Source organism: Strix uralensis, chromosome 12 (genome assembly GCF_047716275.1).
Source record: "Strix uralensis isolate ZFMK-TIS-50842 chromosome 12, bStrUra1, whole genome shotgun sequence".
NCBI lineage: Eukaryota > Metazoa > Chordata > Aves > Strigiformes > Strigidae > Strix > Strix uralensis.
The window spans coordinates 24,056,054-24,075,785 of NC_133983.1; the positions used below are offsets into that span (position 1 = coordinate 24,056,054).

Genomic DNA, 19,732 nt, shown 5'->3' on the forward strand with positions numbered 1-19,732 from the left:
GGTGATGGGGGGGTCACCCCATGTTCTTTCCCCCTTTACTGAGGGGAAATGGAGAGCGGGGCGGGAAAGGGCGCGCTGGGCGGGGCTTCCCCGCCCCTCCCTCCAATCCCAGCAGAGGCGCTTGTCCGCTATTGGTCGCGCCGGCAGGAGGGGTGGGGCGTGTCTAGGCCCCTCCTCCCCCGCAGCGCAGAGCCTACCGCAGCGCGCCATGCGGGCGGGGGGGGCGTGGTGTCTCGACAACGCCCCCTGCCCTGCAGGCCACGCCCCTTCTCCCCGGTCCGCGGCGGCGGCGGCGGCATCGGCATGGCCGTGTGGACCCGCGCCTGCAAAACGGGGCTGCTGGAGCTGCTGCTGCGGGAGCGCTGGGTGCGGGTCGCGGCGGAGCTGAGCGGCGAAGCCTTGAGCCTGACGGCGGAACCGGGAGGCGGCGAAGCGGCGGTGCTTAACGGCGTGGTTAACGGCAACGCGGAGGCGGCGCCCGGTTGCGTGCGGAGGGTGCGGGTGGTGAAGGCGGAGGCGGGAGGGCTCGGTATCAGCATCAAGGGAGGTCGGGAGAATCGTATGCCGGTGCTCATCTCACGTATCTTCCCGGGGCTGGCGGCGGAACGGAGCGGGGCGCTCCGTCTGGGCGACGCCATCCTCGCCGTTAACGGCGTTGATCTCCGGGATGCCACCCACGATCAAGCCGTCCAAGCGCTGAAGCGAGCCGGGAGAGAGGTCATCCTCGAAGGTACCGCCTCGCCCCGACCCCGGTACCGGCCCCCGGTGCTCCCTCCCTCCTCTCCCGGGTTTCCCCCCCCCGCCCCATTACCGGCTCCCACAACACTCCCCTGCCGCTGTCACCGGCCTCCCGGACCTCTCCTTGGGCCCCTTCTCGGGTTGTGGGACCTCACTTCCCCCACCCCTCTCGAGTATCCCCTCCAAAACCCCCAACCCCGGTGCTGGGTCCCAGCGTGCCCCTGCCTGGCACAGGGATAGGGACAGGGGTGTCCCCTCCCAGGCTGGGGTGCTCCTGCTTGCGGCGGGATGGGGACCCCTCCCAGCTGGGGACAAGGATGGGTCACCTCTGCTGCCGTGTCCCCTCCCGGGACAGACCTGGAGTCCCCCAGCTGCAGTGTCCCCACAGCACAGGTTGTCCCCCATGTTCGGGGTCAGAGCTGCCCCCTGGGGTGGCTCCTTGTGCCCCCCGAGTCCCCAGCGAGGGCTGTGGCTCCCCGGGGGGTGGGTTTGGGGTCTGCTCATGTCCCCGCGGGCTCCGTGCCCACAGCCCAGCTGGTTTGGGGCTGTCCTGGCTGAGCCACCTGCTCCTGCCCAACCTGTTCCCGGCAGCCCGACAAGCTCAGGCAGGACCCGCCTGGCCCAGCGGCACGGGGCTCGTGCCATGGGGCACCGCGCCCCGGGCACCCCTGAGGACACGAACCCCCCGTGCTGCGGGTCAGGGTGGCATGTGCAGCTGCCCGGTGGCTCCGGCGCCTGGTAGGCGCTGGGCTGACCCTGGTGACGAGGGCTCCTGCTTGCCCACCTGCTCCTGGTGGGTGGGTGGGTTCTGGCGTGGACGTATGTACGGGGTGGCCCTGTGTGGCTCGGTCGCAGTTGGGGTGCTGTGGGGGCCGAGGCAGAGCTGTGGCGTTGGGCTTGGTGTTTAAACCAGGGCCACCATCAGAGCGGCGAGAGTTCCCACAGGATTCACCGTCCCCCACTGTGTCCTTCCCCTCGCTCCCGTCCCGCGCTGCTCGGCTGTTTGATCCTGTCCCCCAGGAGCTCCGGCCCCGCGGTGTGTTTGTCCGTTTCCGCCACGGGCACGAGCGCCACAGCAGCCGCCCCTTCCCCTCCCGCCGGCGTCAGGGCCGCGGGGCTGCTCGTCTGACGGCTGCGGCTGCCCCCCAGCCTGGCGGTACGGTCTGGCCCCTGGCTGGCATCTGCAGGGCTGGGGAAGACCTTGGCTGCACCGTCCCACCCCGTCCCGCCTTGCCAGCCCCCGGAGGTGCCACTGCTCTGGCAGACTGGGCAAGTGCCAGGGCTTCACCGGGGCTCCGGGCCGGTGGTGGAGCACGAGAGCACTGGTCCCACGCCGGCACCCCGGTGGGGCTGGCAGCCCCCTGGGTTTGGCCATAGGGACCCGCCCTGGGCACCTTCCTCTTGGGGTGCCTGCAGGCACCCGGCGCGCTGGGGGAAGGGAGCCCTTCCGCCTCGGCAGGGGAGCTGTGGGCCGAGCTGTCGGCCGGCGGGCGCATCGGCTGGCCGGGCGCCGGCGAAGGGGAAGGCCGGTTGCAAAACCCGACCCATGTGCAAACTTTGGTGTTTCCCCTCCGGGTGCCAGTGGCAGGAGGGTGCCCCCGGCCCTGCGGATGGACGATGGTGTCGGGGTGGTGCATGGGGGCTCGCCAGCGAGGCTGGCGCTAACCCGGCGTTGCCGTGCAGCCGGAGCAGCAGCCTCGCTGCGGCAGGTGGGGCGAGGGGTGCAGACGGCGGCCGGGTTTCCTTTGCGGTGAGCGCGTAGGCGGGGCGGCAGCGGCTGTGCTGGGACGGCTGTGTGCCGGCCGCCAGCTTGCCAGAAGCAGAAGGGGTGGTTGCAGGTGCCAGTTTTGCACCCGCTGGTATGAGGGGCTCCATGCTCCTGTGCGTGCTGTAGCTGCGTCCCCCCGAAAGCAGGGAGCTGGCTCTGCTGCCGTCCCCACGACAGACACGGTCTGGTGCATCCGCTCGGTGCTGGGGTGCTCTTCCCCGGTGGTCCCAGCCGCCACTGAGAGCCACCATGGTGGCCACGGCCCCGCCAAGCCCACGCTCCTCCGACAGCACCTGGCTTGGCCTCTTGCCCTCCTGGCCCCGGGGGTTCTTGGCAAGGCTGGCCCTCCAGGCGGTGGTTGGTGAAGGTTGGCACGGGCACTGCAGGCTGGCTGGAGGGTGCCGGGCTTGTGGCCAGTGCTGGAGGCAGCTGCCCACATCTGGCAAACAGCTGCCGAGCGGCCCCGCGGCGCTGCCCTGCCTGGCCAGGCAGCGGGATTAGGCGTGCATGGGGACGGCAGTAATCCCGGGATCAGCGCAGCGGGAGGCTAATATTAACTCGTTTGCTGCCCGCAGCAAGGACAAGCGCCTCGTGGCAGCACGTCCCCACCGCGCTGCTCAGCTCAGCAAATCTGGCGGGAGGGCGGGGGGCCGGCCTGCCTGCTCCCCGTCCCTGCCGGCATCTCCCTGCCTGCACTGCAGGCAGGCGTCAGCCTCCGTGGCGGGGGGATCCCCTCCCGCTCCGGCAAAGCGCCGATGGGCCGGTTGGCCTGGCTGGGCTGGGTGGTGTTTGGGGAGGGACGGTCCAGAGGGAATTGCAGCCGGTGCCTCCTTCCTTCCTGCCTGGCCTGGAGAGGAGCGTGCAGCGGGATGTCCTGGCTGCAAACCCTCCTCCTCCTCCTCCTGGGATCGGAGGCAGGCCGCTGGCAGGCGTGAGCGGCAGCGCGGGGTCAGCCTGCCGTCAGCGCCTGCGGCGCTGGAAACTTGGCCGGTGCCGTCCTCACGGTGCGGCGGCCGGGGCGGCTCAGGATGGGCTGCAGCCTGACCTCCTGCCCGGCCCCATTGTGCTGCGCTGTCGCCTTCCCCTTCCTACGCCCGCGCCGGCTGCCCGTAACGGGGATGAGCTGCCAGCGCCTGTCTCCAGCTCGGGGCATCTCCGTCGCGGGGCAGGGTGGGACCCTCCGGGCCATGACCCCGTCCCCAGGCCTTTCCAGGTCTGCCACACCCCCCCCGGGGCGGGAGGGCAGGGTACCCCCTTTCCTGTCCCCTGCCTGCTGCCTGCCTGCAGTACAAGGCTGGAGGAGTGAGTTCAGCTCCCTGGGGCTGGTGCTGCTGGAGGGGGGGTCCTGCAGCCCCAGAGGACTGGCTGGCATGTGGGGGGTGGACACAAGACACCCCCTTGGGTTTCAGGGCTGTGGTATAGGGGTGCAGGGCCCCTGCCCAGCCCTAAGCTGACGCCCCCACTCCCTCCCACAGTGAAGTTCATGCGGGAGGTGACCCCCTACATCAAGAAGCCGTCGCTGGTGTCAGACCTGCCGTGGGAGGGGGCCGCCCCGCAGTCGCCCAGCCTGAGCGGCAGCGAGGATTCGGGGTCCCCCCAGCACCAGGGCCCCCGCGATCGCAAAGTGATCCCCCTGAAGATGTGCTTCGCCGCCAGGAACCTCAGCATGCCCGACCTGGAGAACAGGTGAGGGCAGGGGCTGCCCGTGGCCCCCCCACCAGCCTGGCGGTTGTTGGTGTGGGGGAGCCCCCTTCCCACAGACCCCCCTGAGGACTTCCCGCTTTCCCCTCTGAGCCGTGAAAGGAAAGTCCGGGGGGGTTTTGGCTGGGGCCAGGGATGTGCCGTGACCCACCCCCCCCAAGTCCCTGAGGGTGGCTGGCAGCTTCCCATCCCCACAGAAGTGGGGTCCTGCAGATCCCCCTGGCTTTGCCTGCTGGCAGGTCCCTGGCACGGCCGGAACCCCAAACCAGTGCGGCCAGTTGGCTGGGCAGGGACCCGCTCAGCCGAGCGCTCCCGTCCCACCCGGCGCCGCGTCCCCTCGCAGGCTGATCGAGCTGCACTCGCCGGACAGCAGGAACACCCTGATCCTGCGCTGCAAGGACACGGCGACGGCGCACTCCTGGTTCACGGCCCTGCACGCCAACATCACCGCGCTGCTCCCCCAGGTCCTGGCGGAGCTCAACGCCACGCTGGGCATCGGCGGCGGTGCGGCGGCCGGCGGCAGGGAGGTGAAGCACATCGCCTGGCTGGCCGAGCAGGTATGTGCCGCCGGGGCTGCTCTGAAAATGCTGTTCTGGGGGGGGACAGGCACTGCCCGGCGGGGTTGTGGTTGCAGCTGGAGAGAGCTGCTGCTGCCGCGGGCACCGGGCTCTGCCGCGCTCCCGTTCCTCGGCTGTGCCCCGGTGAAGGCAGCACTTCCTATGCCCTCAGCTCCTGTTCCCGCTGGGATTTTCCAGCTGGAGACGCTCCTCATCCCATCACTTTTCCATGAATTCACCACCCAAGAGCCACAGCCTGCCTGGGCACTGCGATGAGCTCGGCCCCAGCAGCGGGGTCCCCCGGGGGGCTGCTCCCAGCTCGCCCGCCCTCGGCAGCACCTTGCCCAGCTTTACATGGATGCTGCCGAGAGCCCGGCAATGCGGAGCCGCTGGCTTGGGGTCTAGGGAGCGGGGTTGCCTGGTTGCCCGCAGCCCTGGTGCCCCTCACTATGCCCTCCTGTCTCTCGCAGGCACGGCTGGACGGGGGGCGGCAGCAGTGGCGGCCAGTCCTCATGGCAGTGACAGAGAAGGACCTGCTGCTCTACGACGGCATGCCCTGGACCAGGGATGCCTGGGCCTCCCCGTGCCACAGCTACCCGCTGGTGGCTACCAGGTGGGCCAACAAGGGCTGGATCTGACCACCTGTGTCCTCCGGGGACTGGCTCCCCTCGGCTGCATCCAGCTCTTCCGCTTGTGCCTCTTGCCAGAGCAGCGAGGGGAGACCCTGAAACGCCATCGCCCCCCTGACCCCGCCTCCATCCATTTCCCCCTCAGGCTGGTCCACTCAGGCTCGGGCCGCCGCTCGCCCGCGCTGGGCTCGGAGCTGACCTTTGCCACCCGGACGGGCTCTCGCCAGGGCGTGGAGATGCACGTTTTCCGCGTGGAGACCCACCGCGACCTCTCCTCCTGGACACGCGTCCTCGTCCAGGGCTGCCACGCCGCCGCCGAGCTGATCAAGGAGGTGTCTGTGGGTGAGTGCTGGGGTGGTGGGGGGACACCCCTGGGGGCTCCCCCTTTCCCTCCCCGGGGGGGGGCTGAGCCGTGCCGCTGCCTGCAGGCTGCACGCTGGGCGGGCAGGAGGTGCAGCTCTCCATCCACTACGAGGGCGGCTTCACCATCTGCCGCGAGGAGCCAGGCGGCAGCGTCCTCTTCCGCTACCCCTATGAGAGGCTGAAGATGTCGGCGGATGACGGCATCAGGACCCTCTACCTGGATTTCGGGGGCCCCGAGGGGGAGCTGGTGAGGAGGGGGCAGCCCCCGGGCTCACCCTGGGGTTTGGGGTGGGGGTTCTTCTCCCACTTCCCGCCATCCCCGCAGCATGGCGGCTGCCTGCACCCACTGGGAGCGAGACCCCCGGTGCCCCCCCTGGGGTTTGGCGTGCCGGTGAGGGGGGGCTGACACCCTTCTTCATCTTCCTCCCCCCCTCCCTACAGGCACTGGACCTGCACTCCTGCCCCAAGCCCATCGTCTTCGTCCTGCACACCTTCCTCTCGGCCAAAGTCACCCGCATGGGGCTGCTGGCGTAGGTGGCCTCGGCCCCCACCTGCCTCCCCCTTCCCCAAAACCAGCCAGGGAAAGCAGGGGGCTGCCCGCCCCCCACACTCCTCCTGCCCCACCAGTGCCTTGCAGGGGTCAGGCCCCGCTACCCCGAGAGCCAACAGGGATACGTAGGACGGCTGCCCCAGGAAGGGGGGGGCTGTGAGCCTCTCCTGGTCCACACCAGTGGTCCTGGCCCCCCCCAGCACAAAGAGCGGGGGGGCTGGGGCACAGACACCAGCTTTAATCCCCCTGGGCCTGAAGCCATCACTGATCTCACCGCCTGTGCCTTGGAGCGGGGCGAGCCCGGCCCCGACGCCTGGGGGACCCCCGGTGCCCCCCCCCCATGTCTGAGGGGACCCAGCGCCCTCCCTGCCTTGGGGCTCCCCCCAAAGTGGGTCACGTTGTCCCTGCGTGGGACGGGGTTGGGGGTGCGAGGCCCCCCCGCCATTGCTGCAGCACGGGGTTCCCCTTGCCCTGCTCGAGGTGGGGGGGAGGGCACACTTGTCTTACTCGGGGTGCTCATGGGTACAAAGGGGGTGTCCTGGGGTGCTCGTCACTGTGGCCCGTGCTGGGGTGCAAGCAGGGCCCCCCCCCCCCTTCCCGCTGCTGGGGCAGGGTGCAGCAGTGACCCCCCCCCCCAACCTCCCAAAGCCAGAAAACAAACGGTTGTGTCTCTGCTGCCCCGGGCAGGGGGGCTGGGGCTGCCCCCCCTACTGCCCCCCTCCTCGAGCTGCGCTGCCCCCCAAGACGGGCAGGACGTGTAGATTGATGCACTTTTGCTTTTTGTACTTTCCCTCACACCCCCCCACCCCCACCACCGGGGGGGGGGGGGGCAACTCCCACATCCCGGGGTGCTGGGGGGAGCCCCGGGGATGGCAGGAGCAGGACCCCCCACCCAAGGGCTCCCCCTCCCGGCTGAGGCCCCGTTACCCCTCAGCCAAACTCCTCTGCACATTTTTCTGCTTTCTGGGGGGGCTGCGCTGGCTGGGGGGGGTCCTGTGGGGTGCCAGCCCCCAGCCCGGGGTTGGAGCTTGCACACACGCACTACAGGTCCCGCCCCCCCCCCCCCAGCCCTGGGCGCCGCACACCCCTTCTATTTTTGTATTCTTTGTAAATCGCTATTTATATCAGATATTGCCTTTTCGGGGGGCTCCGAGTCTCACTCTGGGGGGGTCGGGGCAGGCTGGTGGGTGTCACGGGGTGGGGGGGTGTCTGCTGGTGGGGGCAGTTAATTCCCAGTACAGCACGTGTGTGTGTAGGGAGGGGGTGCGTGTGCACACACACAGGTGTTTTGGGGGATGTACATAGGGGGGGTGTGTGTGCACACATACAGGTGGGTGGGGGGGTACATGGAGGTGAGTGTACACACACACACACAGGTGTTTGTGGGGGGTGTGTGTGTGTGTGTGTGGGGAGTGTGCACATGCACACATAGAGGGGTGTGTGGGGTGTGTACATGGGTGTGCGCACACACACACACACATATACAAGTGGAGGGGGGAGGGGGGGCGTGTGTGCACCCACACACTGAGCGCTTGTAGGCGTGTGCACACGTGCGGGGTGTCTGTAGTCACACGTGTGTCCGGGTGTGCCCACGCGTGCCCCGTGGGGGGGTGTGTGTGGGTGTCTGTGTGTGTGTCTGTCTGGTCACTGCCGGCCCGGGGGGCGGGGCGCGGGGCGAAGGGGGCGTGGCCAAGAGAGGCCCCGCCCCTCAACGCGGTGCCGGCGCTGCCGCCGGGGGGGGCGTTCCGCGCAGCCGCAGTCGCGGGCGGTCCCGCGGGCCCCGCCGCCGCCGCCGCCGCCGCCGCCGCCGCCGCCGGGCCTGGCCGCGCCAGGAGCGGCCGACACCGGGCGATGAGATGACAACGACCACCCTGCAGGTACGTGGGGCGGGGGGGGCGGCTGCCGGATCCGGGCCTCGGCCTGCGCCTCCCCCCGCGCCTCCCCCCGGCCCGGGACCCGCTGTTGGGCCGTGCCGGGGAAAGGCCTCACCCGGCCCCGTCGCGGTGACGGCCGTGGAAAGGCCTCACCGAGTGCCGGTGCGGTGACGGTTGGGGAAAGGCCTCACCCGGTGCCGATCGGGGAGAGGCCTCGCTCTGCGCCGGTGCCAGGCCCCGTTGGGGTGGACTCGTCGTGCTCCGTGCGCTGCCGCGGCGGTGGGCAGGAAGGGGGCCTCATCCTGCCGGGGCCTCATCCTGCCGGGCGCTGGCAGAGAGCCCCGCTGGTCGCCCCGGTGCGAACAGGCCCGGCCCGTTCCCCTCGGGGAGGGGCAGGGGAAGGGGCCTCATCCTGCTCTGGCCCCGGTGTGCTCGCCGGCTCACGGTGCTATGCTCTCCCCCGCCAGAAGGCCATCGACCTGGTGACCAAAGCCACCGAGGAGGACAAGGCCAAGAACTACGAGGAGGCGCTGCGGCTGTACCAGCACGCCGTGGAGTACTTCCTGCACGCCATCAAATGTGAGACGGGCCCGTGTCCCCCGTTAGAACCCTTAGGGGACCCGGGGTGGGGGGGGGCTGCGGGGGTGCTGGTGGCAGCGCAGGGCCACGGGTGATGTTTGGAGGGGTCTCTGCAGATGAGGCTCACAGCGACAAGGCGAAGGAGAGTATCCGAGCCAAGTGCATGCAGTACCTGGACCGGGCAGAGAAGCTGAAGGAATATTTGCGCAGCAAGGACAAGCAGGGCAAGAAGCCGGTCAAAGAGTCCCAAAACGACAACAAGGGGTGCGTGGGGGGTGCCTGGGGGTGCGTGGTCCCCCCCCGGCTCCTGCACGGTGGTGGAGGTGGCAGGACCCTGCTGCCACACTGGGGCCGGTCCTGATCCTGACCCGTGTCCCCTCTCCCCAGGAGCGACAGTGACAGCGAGGGCGAGAACCCCGAGAAGAAGAAGCTGCAGGAGCAGCTGATGGGTGAGGGGCTGCGGCGGTGGGGTTCCCAAACTGGGGCCCAGGGGCATGGTGCTGGGGTGTGGTAGCCCCCAAACTGGTTTCTGTGCTGAGGGGCAGTGGGGTTGGGGTGGGTGTGGGGGGTTTTGGTGGGGAGGGACGAGGGCTCTGGGTCTCCCGGCTCTCGGTGCCTGTCTCTGCGGGGCCGCGTGAGCTGAGCCGCCCCCTCGCAGGTGCCATCATGATGGAGAAGCCCAACGTGCGGTGGAGTGATGTGGCTGGCCTGGAGGGAGCCAAGGAAGCCCTGAAGGAAGCCGTGATCCTGCCCATCAAGTTCCCGCACCTGTTTACTGGTGAGGGTCACGGCAACGCCGCGGCTGCCGCTTGCCCACGGAGAAGGTGCTGCGGGGCGGCAGCTGGGACCGGCACATGCTGGGAGGTGACACCCCGAGCGGGGGGGACGTGTGTCCCCACAGGCCCGCACAGGGACAGGGGAGCCATGACGCTGGCCTCTCGTCGCAGGGAAGCGCACGCCCTGGCGAGGGATCCTGCTCTTCGGGCCCCCCGGCACTGGCAAGTCCTACTTGGCCAAAGCGGTGGCCACCGAGGCCAACAACTCCACCTTCTTCTCGGTGTCATCCTCAGACCTGATGTCGAAGTGGCTGGGAGAGAGCGAGAAGTAAGTTGGCAGCGGGGATGTGTGGCTGCTGCAGGCCGGTTCCTGGCTTCCTGCGGGCTGGGCTGGCAGTGCCAGAGCTCCGGCCGGGGCGGAGGAGCCACCAGCATCGGTGAACCCCATTGGCAGGTCCCAGGGGTCCTCCTGAGCCCCCAAAGCCCCGGGGATGACCCTTCTCCTGGCACGGCGCTCGCCTCCTTGGTGCCGGGGTGGGAGGGGCCGGCGGTGCGTGGTGCTGTGGAGGGTCCCCAAGTGGGGACACCGTCCCCCACCCCCCGGCTTTTTGTCTTGTTCGCAGGTTGGTGAAGAACCTCTTTGAGCTGGCGAGGCAGCACAAGCCCTCCATCATCTTCATCGATGAGGTGGATTCGCTGTGCGGCTCCCGCAATGAGAACGAGAGCGAGGCAGCCCGGCGCATCAAGACAGAGTTCCTGGTGCAGATGCAGGGTACGAGGAGGTGGGGGGGGAGCAGGACGAGGCGTGGGGGGAGGCCACCGGTGTCCCGCCATTGCCTGGGGCCTGCTCTGAGATGGGCTTATCCCTGGGCAGGTGTGGGGAACAGCAGCGACGGGATCCTGGTGCTGGGTGCCACCAACATCCCCTGGGTGCTGGACTCGGCCATCAGGAGACGGTGAGCGGGATGCGCCTCTGTGCCACGGGCAGCGTCTGGCAGCACGGGGCTCACCCTGCCTGCGCTGCCTTTAGGTTTGAGAAGCGCATCTACATCCCGCTGCCCGAGGAGGCGGCCCGGGCCCAGATGTTCAAGCTCCACCTGGGTAACACCCCGCACTGCCTGACGGAGGCCAACGTCCAGGAGCTGGCCCGCAAGACCGACGGCTACTCGGGGGCCGACATCAGCATCATCGTGCGGGACGCCCTGATGCAGCCCGTGCGCAAGGTGCAGTCGGCCACCCACTTCAAAAAGGTGAGGGGGGGACGCTCCTACACAGGGGGAGGACACTCCTAGAATTAGGGGGACCTCCCCAGGGTGTTGGGGAGCTCTGTCAAACGGCTGTGCCGTGCCGCAGGTCCGCGGTCCCTCCCGCACCACCCCTGGCGCATTGGTGGATGATCTCCTGACACCGTGCTCGCCCGGTGACCCCGGCGCCACCGAGATGACCTGGATGGAAGTGCCCAGCGACAAACTGATGGAGCCCATCGTCTGCATGGTGAGTGTGGGCACCGCTGCGGTGCGGGGCCCAGCACCCATCCTGCCCGGAGGAGCCCCCCACCCCCCCCCGCCCCGGTCTGGGCTCCTCCAGGCTCAGCCGCCCATCTCTGCATTACAGTCGGACATGCTGCGCTCGCTGGCCACCACCCGCCCCACCGTCAACGCCGAGGATCTGCTGAAGGTGAAGAAATTCACGGAGGACTTTGGACAGGAAGGTTAAAACGAGGGGAGGGGCGGGGGGGTGGCAGCGGCAGGTCTGGGGTGGGGGCGGCCGCACTGGCCAGGCCCCCGCCGCTGCACTGGCCGTGCCAAATAGGTTCATCTTCCGCTCACTGCTCACCCCATCGCACTGCAGCCCCCGCCGGGGCGCGGGGAGCACAGCCCGGGGGGGCTGACACTACCGGGGGGGTATCCGAGCATGGCCTGGATGGCTGGGTGCCCCCCTGGCCGCACCCTCCCCCCCTCCCCCCCCAACCCCAAGCTGCGCCCCACTCTTCTTCCTGCTCTTTTTTTTTATTTTTTAAATTAATGCTGCTTTGGGTTCTGTCTTGTTTATATGAAAATAAAAACAATCCAAAAGCTTGAGCTGCCGCCTGGCCCCTCCCTGAGGCTCTGACCACACTGGAGGGGCCCCAACCTCCCCCCTCCACCCCAAGAGCCGCTGCCTGTCCCCCAGTGGGGTGTGGGACTCCCCACGCTCCAGCCAGGGATTTGTGCCTGCGGCAGGGAGGGGTGGGGACCCCCCAAAGCATTCAGCCCCCAGCCTGGGGATGAGCCCAGAGGGCTCCTGCCAGGCAGTGACCCCCCCAAGCCCCCCAACACAGTCCGAGCCCCCTTGTTCCCCCCAGCCCCATCCTGGTGCCCTGCACTGTGCCCAGCTCTGGGCCTTAAACAAGCCCCAGAGAGGGGGATCCCCCTGTCTCACCCCCCCAGCAGCAGGTCAGGAGCCGCGCTGAGTCCTCCCAACATGTATTGGCCACAGTGAAGCCACAGGGAAGCCCCCGGGGGGGCCCTGGGGAGCCCGTCCCTGGGGTGGGGGGTGTCAGTCCAGCAGCTCCCTCCAGCCGACGTTGGTGAAGGTGCGAGGGTCCATGCGGTCGATGTAGAGGATCCCGTCCAGGTGATCCATCTCGTGCTGGATGATGCGGGCGGCCCAGCCCGTCGCCTCCCAGCTCACCGGCTCCCCGGCCTCGTCCACGCCTGTGGCCCGGGACAGCGGCGTTTGGGAAAGGAGAGGGAAGGGGGGCTTGGGGGGGCCCGGGGGAGGGGGTGGGGGGACAGGTGTGGTGTTCCAGCAGGGGCTGAGTAGGGCAGGATGTACGGGGGAGCGGGCAGGAACCCCGGGGAGAGGGTGGGACCCCCGGGAAGGAGCGCGGGACCCCCGGGGCCCCTACCGGAGACGTGGACGGCCCAGTGGCGGGGGACGTAGGCGGAGAAGCCCTGGAGGCTGGCGCAGCCCTCCGGGGCGGTGACGAGGCGGGAGTCGAGGACGCGGAGCGCGGGGTTGACGAGCAGGCGGAGCGGGAAGGGCTCGATGCGGTGCGCGCGGCGCAGCTCCGGCGGGTACCGGCAGCAGCGGGCGGGGGTCAGCTCGGCGGCGAAGACGCGCAGCGGGACGCCCAGCTGCGGAGCGCTCAGCCCCAGGCACGGCCCCCGCCGCAAACCGGCCGCCAGCGCCGCCGCCAGCCGCCGCAGCTCGGGGCCGCCCAACCCCTCCGGGCCCACGGCGGCGGCGGCGGCGCGGAGCACCGGGGCTCCCACCTGGCAGGGGGCGGCGAAAGGCGGCGCGGGCGGGCCCAGCACCCGCCGCCGCAGCGCCCGCCAGTACGAACGCTCCCGTTCGTCCCAGCCCGAGGCGTTCCCGCACCCGCGGGCTGGGGGGCCCGGGAGGGCCCGTCCCCACAACCGCCGCCCCGCCGCCGCCGCCATAGAGGCCGGTCTGCGCGCGCAGCTACGGCGGCCGCAGGGGGAGGGCGGGAGGGCGCCCCCTGGCGGCGCGGAGGAGGCGCAGCGCCCGGGGCAAGCGGGCGTCGGCGGCGGGGGGGTGGTGTGGGGGATGTCCCGGTGCAGGCGGGGGTGCAGGCAGCGGGACGGCAGGCACGGAGCGGGGGCCACTTCATTCCCAAAAGTCGTGGGGTGACACAGCCCGGCTCTGCTACTCGGCAGCTGCCGGGACATCCGGCAGCAGAGCCCCCCTCCCTGGGGGGGTTTCCTGCCCCGGTGCAGGCAGAGGGTCCCCGGGCACAGCTGCCTCTTCCCCCTCCGGGTTTGGGGTCCTCTCCTGGGGCAGCTCCTCCTCGCCCGGCGTCGGCAGGAGGAAAGCCAGCGGCTCCCTGAGGGCGACCACATCGATGCGGCCCAGGCGGCCAAAGCGCTGCAGCTGGGTGGGGGGGACACCTGCAGAAAGGGAGAGGGGGGGCTCGGGTGGGGGCCCACAGGCTACCCGAACCCCCACAGAGGTGCCAAGAGCAGCAGAGGCACCACTACAGCTCTCCTGCCACAAGACACAAGCCCCCGGGGTCTCACCCAGTGCCTGCGCAATCTGTGCTGGGGGAAAGAGGACCTGGAGGCAGCGGTTGAGGTAGGGCAGCAGGTCCTCCAGGAATGCCGTGCAGAACTGGACAAAGAGCTCCTGCTCCCGCCCGCTGAAAGCCGCCTCCTCCGCGCGGTGGAAGGCCAGGATGGTTTTGGTCACCTGGGGTGAAAAGCAGAGTGGTTAATTCCTCAGAGGTCATTAAATAGACTCGATCTTAAAGGTCTTTGATTCTGACTCTATCCTAGGAACTCTTGGGGCCTCACCTCGCCAAGAGCGTCCTCCAGGCTGGCGGTGACGTCCTGGGCCAGGGCGACGGGGCAGCAGAGCCGCAGGTCGTTGAAGGCGACGAGGAGGCCGTTGAGGAAGCAGGCGAGGGGCGGGAAATCCAGCAGCACCATGGGCGGCTGCAGCGTTCCCGGCTGGGCCGCGGGCACCGGCACCCCCCCGCTGCCCCCCAGAACAGCCGGGGTGGAGATGAGCGTGTAGGAATTCATCTCCTCCCGAAACTTCTCCACCGCCTCCTCCACCGCCTTCCTGAAAGCGGCGGCAGCCACGTGCTGGAAGAGGGGGGCCAGCTGCCCGCGGAAATCAGCCCCCACCCTGCTGAAGGAGAGGCCGAAGTACATGCACTGCCCCAGCAGCGAGTCCAAGCGGCCGCCCACCCCGCGCCGGAGATCACGCTCCAGCGTCCGCAGGAACTCGGAGACCTTCTGCAGCACCCAGCCGTGGAAGATGGCCCCCTCGTTGAGGGTCTGCCCCTCGGGGGGCAGCAGCGGCTCCTCGTCGGAGAAGATGGCGCGGTACTGGGTGACGATGTCGAAGAGGTGGACGCGGCAGGCCTCGATGGTCTTGGTGATGTGGAAGTAAGGGTCGTCGTCGGGGATGGAGGCCTGGATGGAGCGCAGCCAGGCGTCCCGCGCCTGCAGGAACTTGATGCGCAGCTCGGCCTCCGTGAAGACGTCCATGCGCCGCAGGTAGCCGATGACCCGCAGGCAGGCCGGCAGCTGGATGTTGGTGCGGAGCTGCTGGATGAGCTGGTTCAGCATCAGCTGGGCGGACTGGCGCACCTCGTCCACGATGCCCTGGAGCGGGAAAGAGGCCTCAGCTGCCGGGGCCGGGCACGGGCGGCCGCGGGGCAGCGCAGGGCTTACCTGGATCACAGGGATGCTGCTGTGCTTCCTCTCCAGCCGGCGCACGTAGGCAGCGAGCTCCAGCGCTTCCTCATAGTAGCCATTGCGGACGCAGGTGTCCATGAGCTGCGGGATCTCCAGGATCTCCAGGATCTCCGTGTGCCGGTTCAGCGTCAGGCTGTTCATGCGCCGGCTGCAGGCGATCTCCTCGGCGTCACGCATGAAGTTCCTGCGGGATCGGGACGGGGTCAGCACAAGGAGAGGGGGTGTGTGTGTGTGTGTGTCCCACTGCAGCGGGAGGACCTCGGGACCCTCCCACCCACACTGGCCTCCCCCGGTGCCCCCTCCCAGTGCTGCCCCTACCCCCAGTCCCAACCAGCCCCAATCCTTACAGGGCCCAGCACCACGATCGCTCTCGCCCCCACAGCCCCCAGGGCTGCTCCTGCCCCCTCAGGCCCCATCCAGCCGCCCCCCCCGTCCGTTCCCCGCCCCGGGAGCCCCCGCCGCCCCGCTCCCTGTACCGGCAGGCGTCCTGGAGGGCGGGCAGGCGGCCCAACAGGCTGCCGAGGCGGCTCTCGATGCCGCCGAAGCCGCGGCCGGCGCGGCCGGTGCACTCTGCGGAGCGGATGAAGGCCCGGTAGTGCTCGAAGGCCAAGCGGCGCGTCTCCGCCCCGACCCGCGCCCGCTCCGCCGCCAACCGCGCCGGCTCCCGGCCCAGCTCCGCCAGCCCCAGCGCCGCCAGCTCGGCCACGTAGGTGGAGAGCTCGGGGCCGCCGGAGCCCGCCGCCGCCGGGCCGCGGAGCCAGGCCAAGAGCCGGGCCTCCTCCGCCGCCGCTGCCATCGCGCCGCTCCGGCCGCCGCGTCTCTATGGGCCGCCGCGCCACTTCCGGCCACGCCGCTTCCGGTTCCGGCGCGGCCCCGCGTGTGCGGCGCGGGGCGATGCGGCCGCTGACTGAGGCGGAGACGCGGGCGGTGTTCGAGAAGCTGGGACGATAGTGAGGGACCGGGACACCGGGCGGGGAGGGGACGGGCACCGGGAGGGCTGGGCCCGGGGGCCGGAGGGGACCGGGCTGACGCGGTTTGTCCCCGCAGCATCGGTGAGAACATCCAGCTGCTGGTGGACCGGCCCGATGGCACCTACTGCTTCCGCCTGCACCGCGACCGCGTCTATTACCTGAGGTGAGCCGGGGGAGGGGGAGGTCACCCGGGCGGGGGGTCCCGGGCCTGGAAGTGGCTCCAGCTCAGCGCCCCCCCCCGACTCGCTCCCCCCAGCGAGAAGCTGCTGAAGGTGGCTGCGAGCGTCCCCCGGGACAACCTGGTGTCGCCGGGCACCTGCTTCGGGAAGTTCACCAAAACGCAGAAATTCCGTCTCAGCGTCACAGCCCTGGATTTCCTTGCACCCTACGCCAAGGTGGGACATGGACTCCCCCCGCCCCGCCCCAGCCAGACCCCCGCCGAGCTCCCCCAGCCCCTCACTGCTCTGGGTCTCTCTTGCAGTACAAGGTGTGGGTGAAGCCCGGCTCGGAGCAATCCTTCCTCTACGGCAACCACGTCCTGAAGTCGGGCCTGGGCCGCATCACGGAGAACACGGCACAGTACCAGGGTGTGGTGGTGTACTCCATGGCTGACGTCCCGCTGGTGAGTGGCCGGTGCAGCCCCGGTGCTTTCCAGGGCTGGGGCGTGGGGAAGATTCTTTCTCATCTTTCTTTCATCCTCCCCAGGGCTTTGGGGTGGCCGCCAAGTCCACGCAGGAGTGCCGGAAGGTCGATCCCATGGCCATCGTGGTGTTCCACCAGGCCGACGTCGGGGAGTACGTGCGGAATGAGGACACGCTGACCTAAGGGAGTTCCAGCGCTCTGAAGACACAATAATTCCTGGGCAGAAGGGACCTTGTCCTGCACTGGGGGTGCAACAGCAGCACACGGAGCTGTGGGGAGCCCACCCTGAGCGGGGCCGAGGGGCTGGGAGCTGCCAGCACGCAGCCCCCCACCCTCAGGGGGGCTGCTGGTAGTGGGAGGAGGAGCTCCCTGCCCCTGCTGTCACATAAAGCCTGTTCCTTTTCCCAGAGTGGTTGTTGTCTAGTGTGGAGCATTGAGGGGGGCAGCGCAACGCACTGGGGTGTAACTCCAGTGGGGAGAAGCACCGTGTTCAGTTCGGGGGGAGACTCGCAGCCCAGGGCTGAGCTTCAGCGAGGGAGGGATGGGGCAGGCAGGAGGCTGCGATCGCTCCCCAGGCCATGTGCCAGGGGTTCCTTTATTTGGTGTCTGGTAAAAAAGGCACATTGGGACACAGTGATGACGGGTAGGATGTAACAAACCAACCCAGTCCACAAAGCTCAAGTGATGGTGTTGTGCTTTTGTTCTTTCGGGGTGATTTTAGCTGAGGCAGGGCTAGAGCCAGAGGCAGGAGCAGTGGGAACTCGCCTTCCTCCTCCTCGAAGCGGGATCTGGCCTTCCGCTCTGCGAATGGGCTGAGTGGCAGCTGGGTGACTGAGCGCTGCAGGCAGCGGTCCTGCCTGCAGTTCTGGGTGCTGTCAGCACCTCTGCCTGCTGGAGTTTTGCACGTTGAAGAGGCGCTTCAAGAAATAGAGCTGCAGCACCCCGGAGAGGATGATAACGCAGCTCTGAGCCATCGACCACCAGTTGACGTAGTTGTAGTTGGACTCCAGGAGGAAGGAGTCGGCCCCCTTCCGCATCCGGGCAAAGTTGTAGAACCGCCACATGTGGAAGATGTGGAGCTGCAGCTTCCGGATGCTGACCTGTGGGAGAGGTGGGTGCTCGGCCTGGGGCTGGCGGAGCCGCGCTCAGAGCTGCCCGCTGGGCTCAGCATTAACTGATGCTGCGGCTCAGCCCTTCACGGTTCCTGCGGGAGGATGTGCCCGTCCCTGCTGCATCGGAGCACCCTGATGCTCACCTCGATTGCTTCCAGGGTGTTGTTCAGCTCTTTCCTCTCTTCCGGCTGCTTGTTTTCCAGGTTGAAGCCTTCGTAGTAGACGCCAAAGTTGAGATAGACCTGCATGAAGCCGAAGTGGTTTTGCTGGTTGTCCAGGCACAACTGGTAGAAACCTGCGCAGAGAGATGGGGATTATTGTTCCCTGAGTAGAAGAGCAGCTGCCAGGCAGACATGTCCCCAGGGCTCGACCCTCATCCTCCGCGCTAGGGAGGGAGGTGTGATCAGACTGATGAACGCTCTGGGAAGCGCTGGCTGTCTGGGCAGGCTTGGAGCTGTGGCTTCTGCCTGCACGGGCAGGGAGAACGGGCAGGGAGTGGGGCAGCAAGGACCTGTCTCCTTGGTGAGGAAGTTGATCTGTCCTCGCACGTGCTGGGAAACGCCAAGCTGGAAGCCGTTGGGGTCGCTCGCTGTGGCCAGGATGTTCCTATTGTTGCCAATCCCTGTCGCCCGCTGGACCTGGAGGCAGGAAACACCCGAGGGGCATTTGTGGGCCTGACTCTGCACCCAGAGAACAGACGGGAGCCCACGGGAGCCCTTGTGCGCAGGGCAGGGACCTGCCTCCACTGAGGGTTGGTTTGGGGGCTGGGGGCAGCTGCTCCCCTCGTTACTGTGAGCTGAGGCTGGGAACAGCCTCCAGCGAGCTGCCAGCTACACGTAAAAACAGACCCACAACCCATAGCCCTGGGTAACGAACCCTGCGGGTGCCAGCGCCTGCTCACGGTGCTGCAGGTGCTCACACAGACCCCGCATCCCCCACCCCGTGTGCCCACCCTGGCTCCCGGCCGCCTGGATGGGATGCTGCTGGCACTGCCGGCCGCGGGAGCGTTGGGAGCTGGGGCTGTGCCGAGCCCCAGGGCCGGGCCATGTTCCTGTGGGGCTGCTCTGCCGAGCGCAGGGCTGGGGGAAGCCACCAGCGCCGGGCATGACCGTGCCCTGGCTCTCCCTCAGCCAGCCTAGTGCAAACAGGAGATAAAAGGGCTGCAGTTTCTCTGCTAGGAAGGGGACAGAGCACGGGGACAAGCAGGTAGGACTGTGCCCGAGGCCTTCAGCTTGCCGTCCGGCCGTGGCTCAGAACGCCGAGGGCTGTGCAACAGCCTCCAGCCAGCCCAGTGAAGGGCAGAGCTCCCTGCGGTGCCAGGACACCCTGCAGCTCTCTGCGAGTGAGCTTGGGGTGCTCGGCACCACGTCAGGACGTCTTGGCACCGCTTTATGGTTTTAAAATAGGTATTTAAAAAAAATAAATGGGATGGATGATGGAAATTGCCTAAAAAAGCACAGTCCCTGAGATGAAGCATCCAAGGGACTGCAACCGTTCCCTGTCTCAACTGAGGACCTTCCCCACACAAGGCAAACCACCTCTGCCCAGGGGAGAGTGGGTCTGGAGTTCAGGGTCTTCATCCCACGGGCTCTCCTGCACTTCAGCCTGGTCACAGGACTAAGGCGACAGAGGATTGCCTGCTGAACCCTCGGAGGAGGCAGCCAGCACCAGCCGCTGTGTGGGACGCATCCAGCACAGCCCCTCCCCGACCCATCGGCAGCTGCATCGCACCAGCGGCTTCCCAGGACGCGTCCCGCAACACTCGCCTCGTAGCTGAAGAAGAAGTTGCCGCTCTGGTGCGCGAACTGCCAGAAGCACTCCACGGCACCGGCGGGGATGACGACGGCAAAGTCATAGCGATCCGCCCCGCGGAAGAGGGGTTCCTGGCCGGAGCCGCTCAGGGGCTCGGTCTTGGGGCAGCTGGCGGGGCCCAGCAGTGCCAGGAGCAGCAGCAGCAGCATCATCCCGCTTCCCAGGCTCCAGTGCTCGCTCCCGCCGGGGCAGGGCGGGCGCGGGGACGCGAGGGGACGGGGGTAATCATTAACCGCTCTGCAGTGGCGGGGCCGGTGTCGGGAGCAGCGTGGCACAGGCTCGGCTCCTCAAGGTGATCTCGGGAGCTGGCCCAGCTTGTCCATGCTGGAGCTCACCCAGCTGAACCCTTCTGCCAAGGAAGCAGCACCCCGGTCCCCTCAGCAAGCAAATTAAGTGGGAAAAATATTTTACTTCAAGAAACATAACACAGCCCTAACAGGCTGACTGACCAGG

The 19,732-nt window shown here is 68.4% G+C and overlaps 5 protein-coding genes across 8 annotated transcripts; 3 read left to right on the plus strand and 2 right to left on the minus strand.

Annotated features, from left to right (window-relative positions):
* Positions 1–275: 275 nt before the first annotated feature.
* SNTB2 (syntrophin beta 2) lies at positions 276–7,442 on the plus strand. The gene is made up of 7 exons (XM_074881792.1): positions 276–730; positions 3,982–4,192; positions 4,551–4,764; positions 5,235–5,377; positions 5,539–5,735; positions 5,822–6,003; positions 6,198–7,442. The coding sequence occupies exons 1-7, from the start codon at positions 304–306 to the stop codon at positions 6,288–6,290; spliced, it is 1,467 nt and encodes a 488-aa protein (XP_074737893.1). The 5' UTR covers positions 276–303; the 3' UTR covers positions 6,291–7,442.
* Positions 7,443–8,043: 601 nt separating this feature from the next.
* On the plus strand, positions 8,044–11,616 carry VPS4A (vacuolar protein sorting 4 homolog A). The gene is made up of 11 exons (XM_074881438.1): positions 8,044–8,183; positions 8,648–8,759; positions 8,876–9,023; positions 9,147–9,208; positions 9,418–9,537; positions 9,707–9,863; positions 10,159–10,307; positions 10,410–10,491; positions 10,566–10,785; positions 10,889–11,029; positions 11,150–11,616. Exons 1-11 carry the CDS (start codon positions 8,163–8,165, stop codon positions 11,249–11,251), a joined length of 1,314 nt encoding a protein of 437 aa, XP_074737539.1. The 5' UTR covers positions 8,044–8,162; the 3' UTR covers positions 11,252–11,616.
* A 368-nt stretch (positions 11,617–11,984) lies between these two features.
* On the minus strand, positions 11,985–15,563 carry COG8 (component of oligomeric golgi complex 8). 4 transcript variants are annotated; one of them, XM_074881437.1, is made up of 5 exons: positions 15,219–15,563; positions 14,719–14,926; positions 13,831–14,649; positions 13,558–13,726; positions 11,985–12,231 (listed from the first exon to the last, which is right to left on the minus strand). In XM_074881437.1, exons 1-5 carry the CDS (start codon positions 15,536–15,538, stop codon positions 12,074–12,076), a joined length of 1,674 nt encoding a protein of 557 aa, XP_074737538.1. In that variant the 5' UTR covers positions 15,539–15,563; the 3' UTR covers positions 11,985–12,073. The 4 variants fall into 4 exon arrangements, with proteins under 4 accessions (XP_074737538.1, XP_074737537.1, XP_074737536.1 ...); XM_074881435.1 differs by lacking the exon at positions 11,985–12,231 and adding an exon at positions 13,132–13,428; XM_074881434.1 differs by lacking the exon at positions 11,985–12,231 and adding an exon at positions 13,132–13,428 and having other exon boundaries at positions 13,831–14,926.
* A 23-nt stretch (positions 15,564–15,586) lies between these two features.
* NIP7 (nucleolar pre-rRNA processing protein NIP7) lies at positions 15,587–16,764 on the plus strand. The gene is made up of 5 exons (XM_074881440.1): positions 15,587–15,692; positions 15,790–15,876; positions 15,970–16,108; positions 16,195–16,335; positions 16,419–16,764. The coding sequence occupies exons 1-5, from the start codon at positions 15,637–15,639 to the stop codon at positions 16,536–16,538; spliced, it is 543 nt and encodes a 180-aa protein (XP_074737541.1). The 5' UTR covers positions 15,587–15,636; the 3' UTR covers positions 16,539–16,764.
* A 90-nt stretch (positions 16,765–16,854) lies between these two features.
* Positions 16,855–19,431, minus strand: TMED6 (transmembrane p24 trafficking protein 6). Its single transcript, XM_074881767.1, has 4 exons — positions 19,234–19,431; positions 17,979–18,105; positions 17,611–17,762; positions 16,855–17,455 (listed from the first exon to the last, which is right to left on the minus strand). Exons 1-4 carry the CDS (start codon positions 19,429–19,431, stop codon positions 17,231–17,233), a joined length of 702 nt encoding a protein of 233 aa, XP_074737868.1. The 3' UTR covers positions 16,855–17,230.
* Positions 19,432–19,732: the final 301 nt, after the last annotated feature.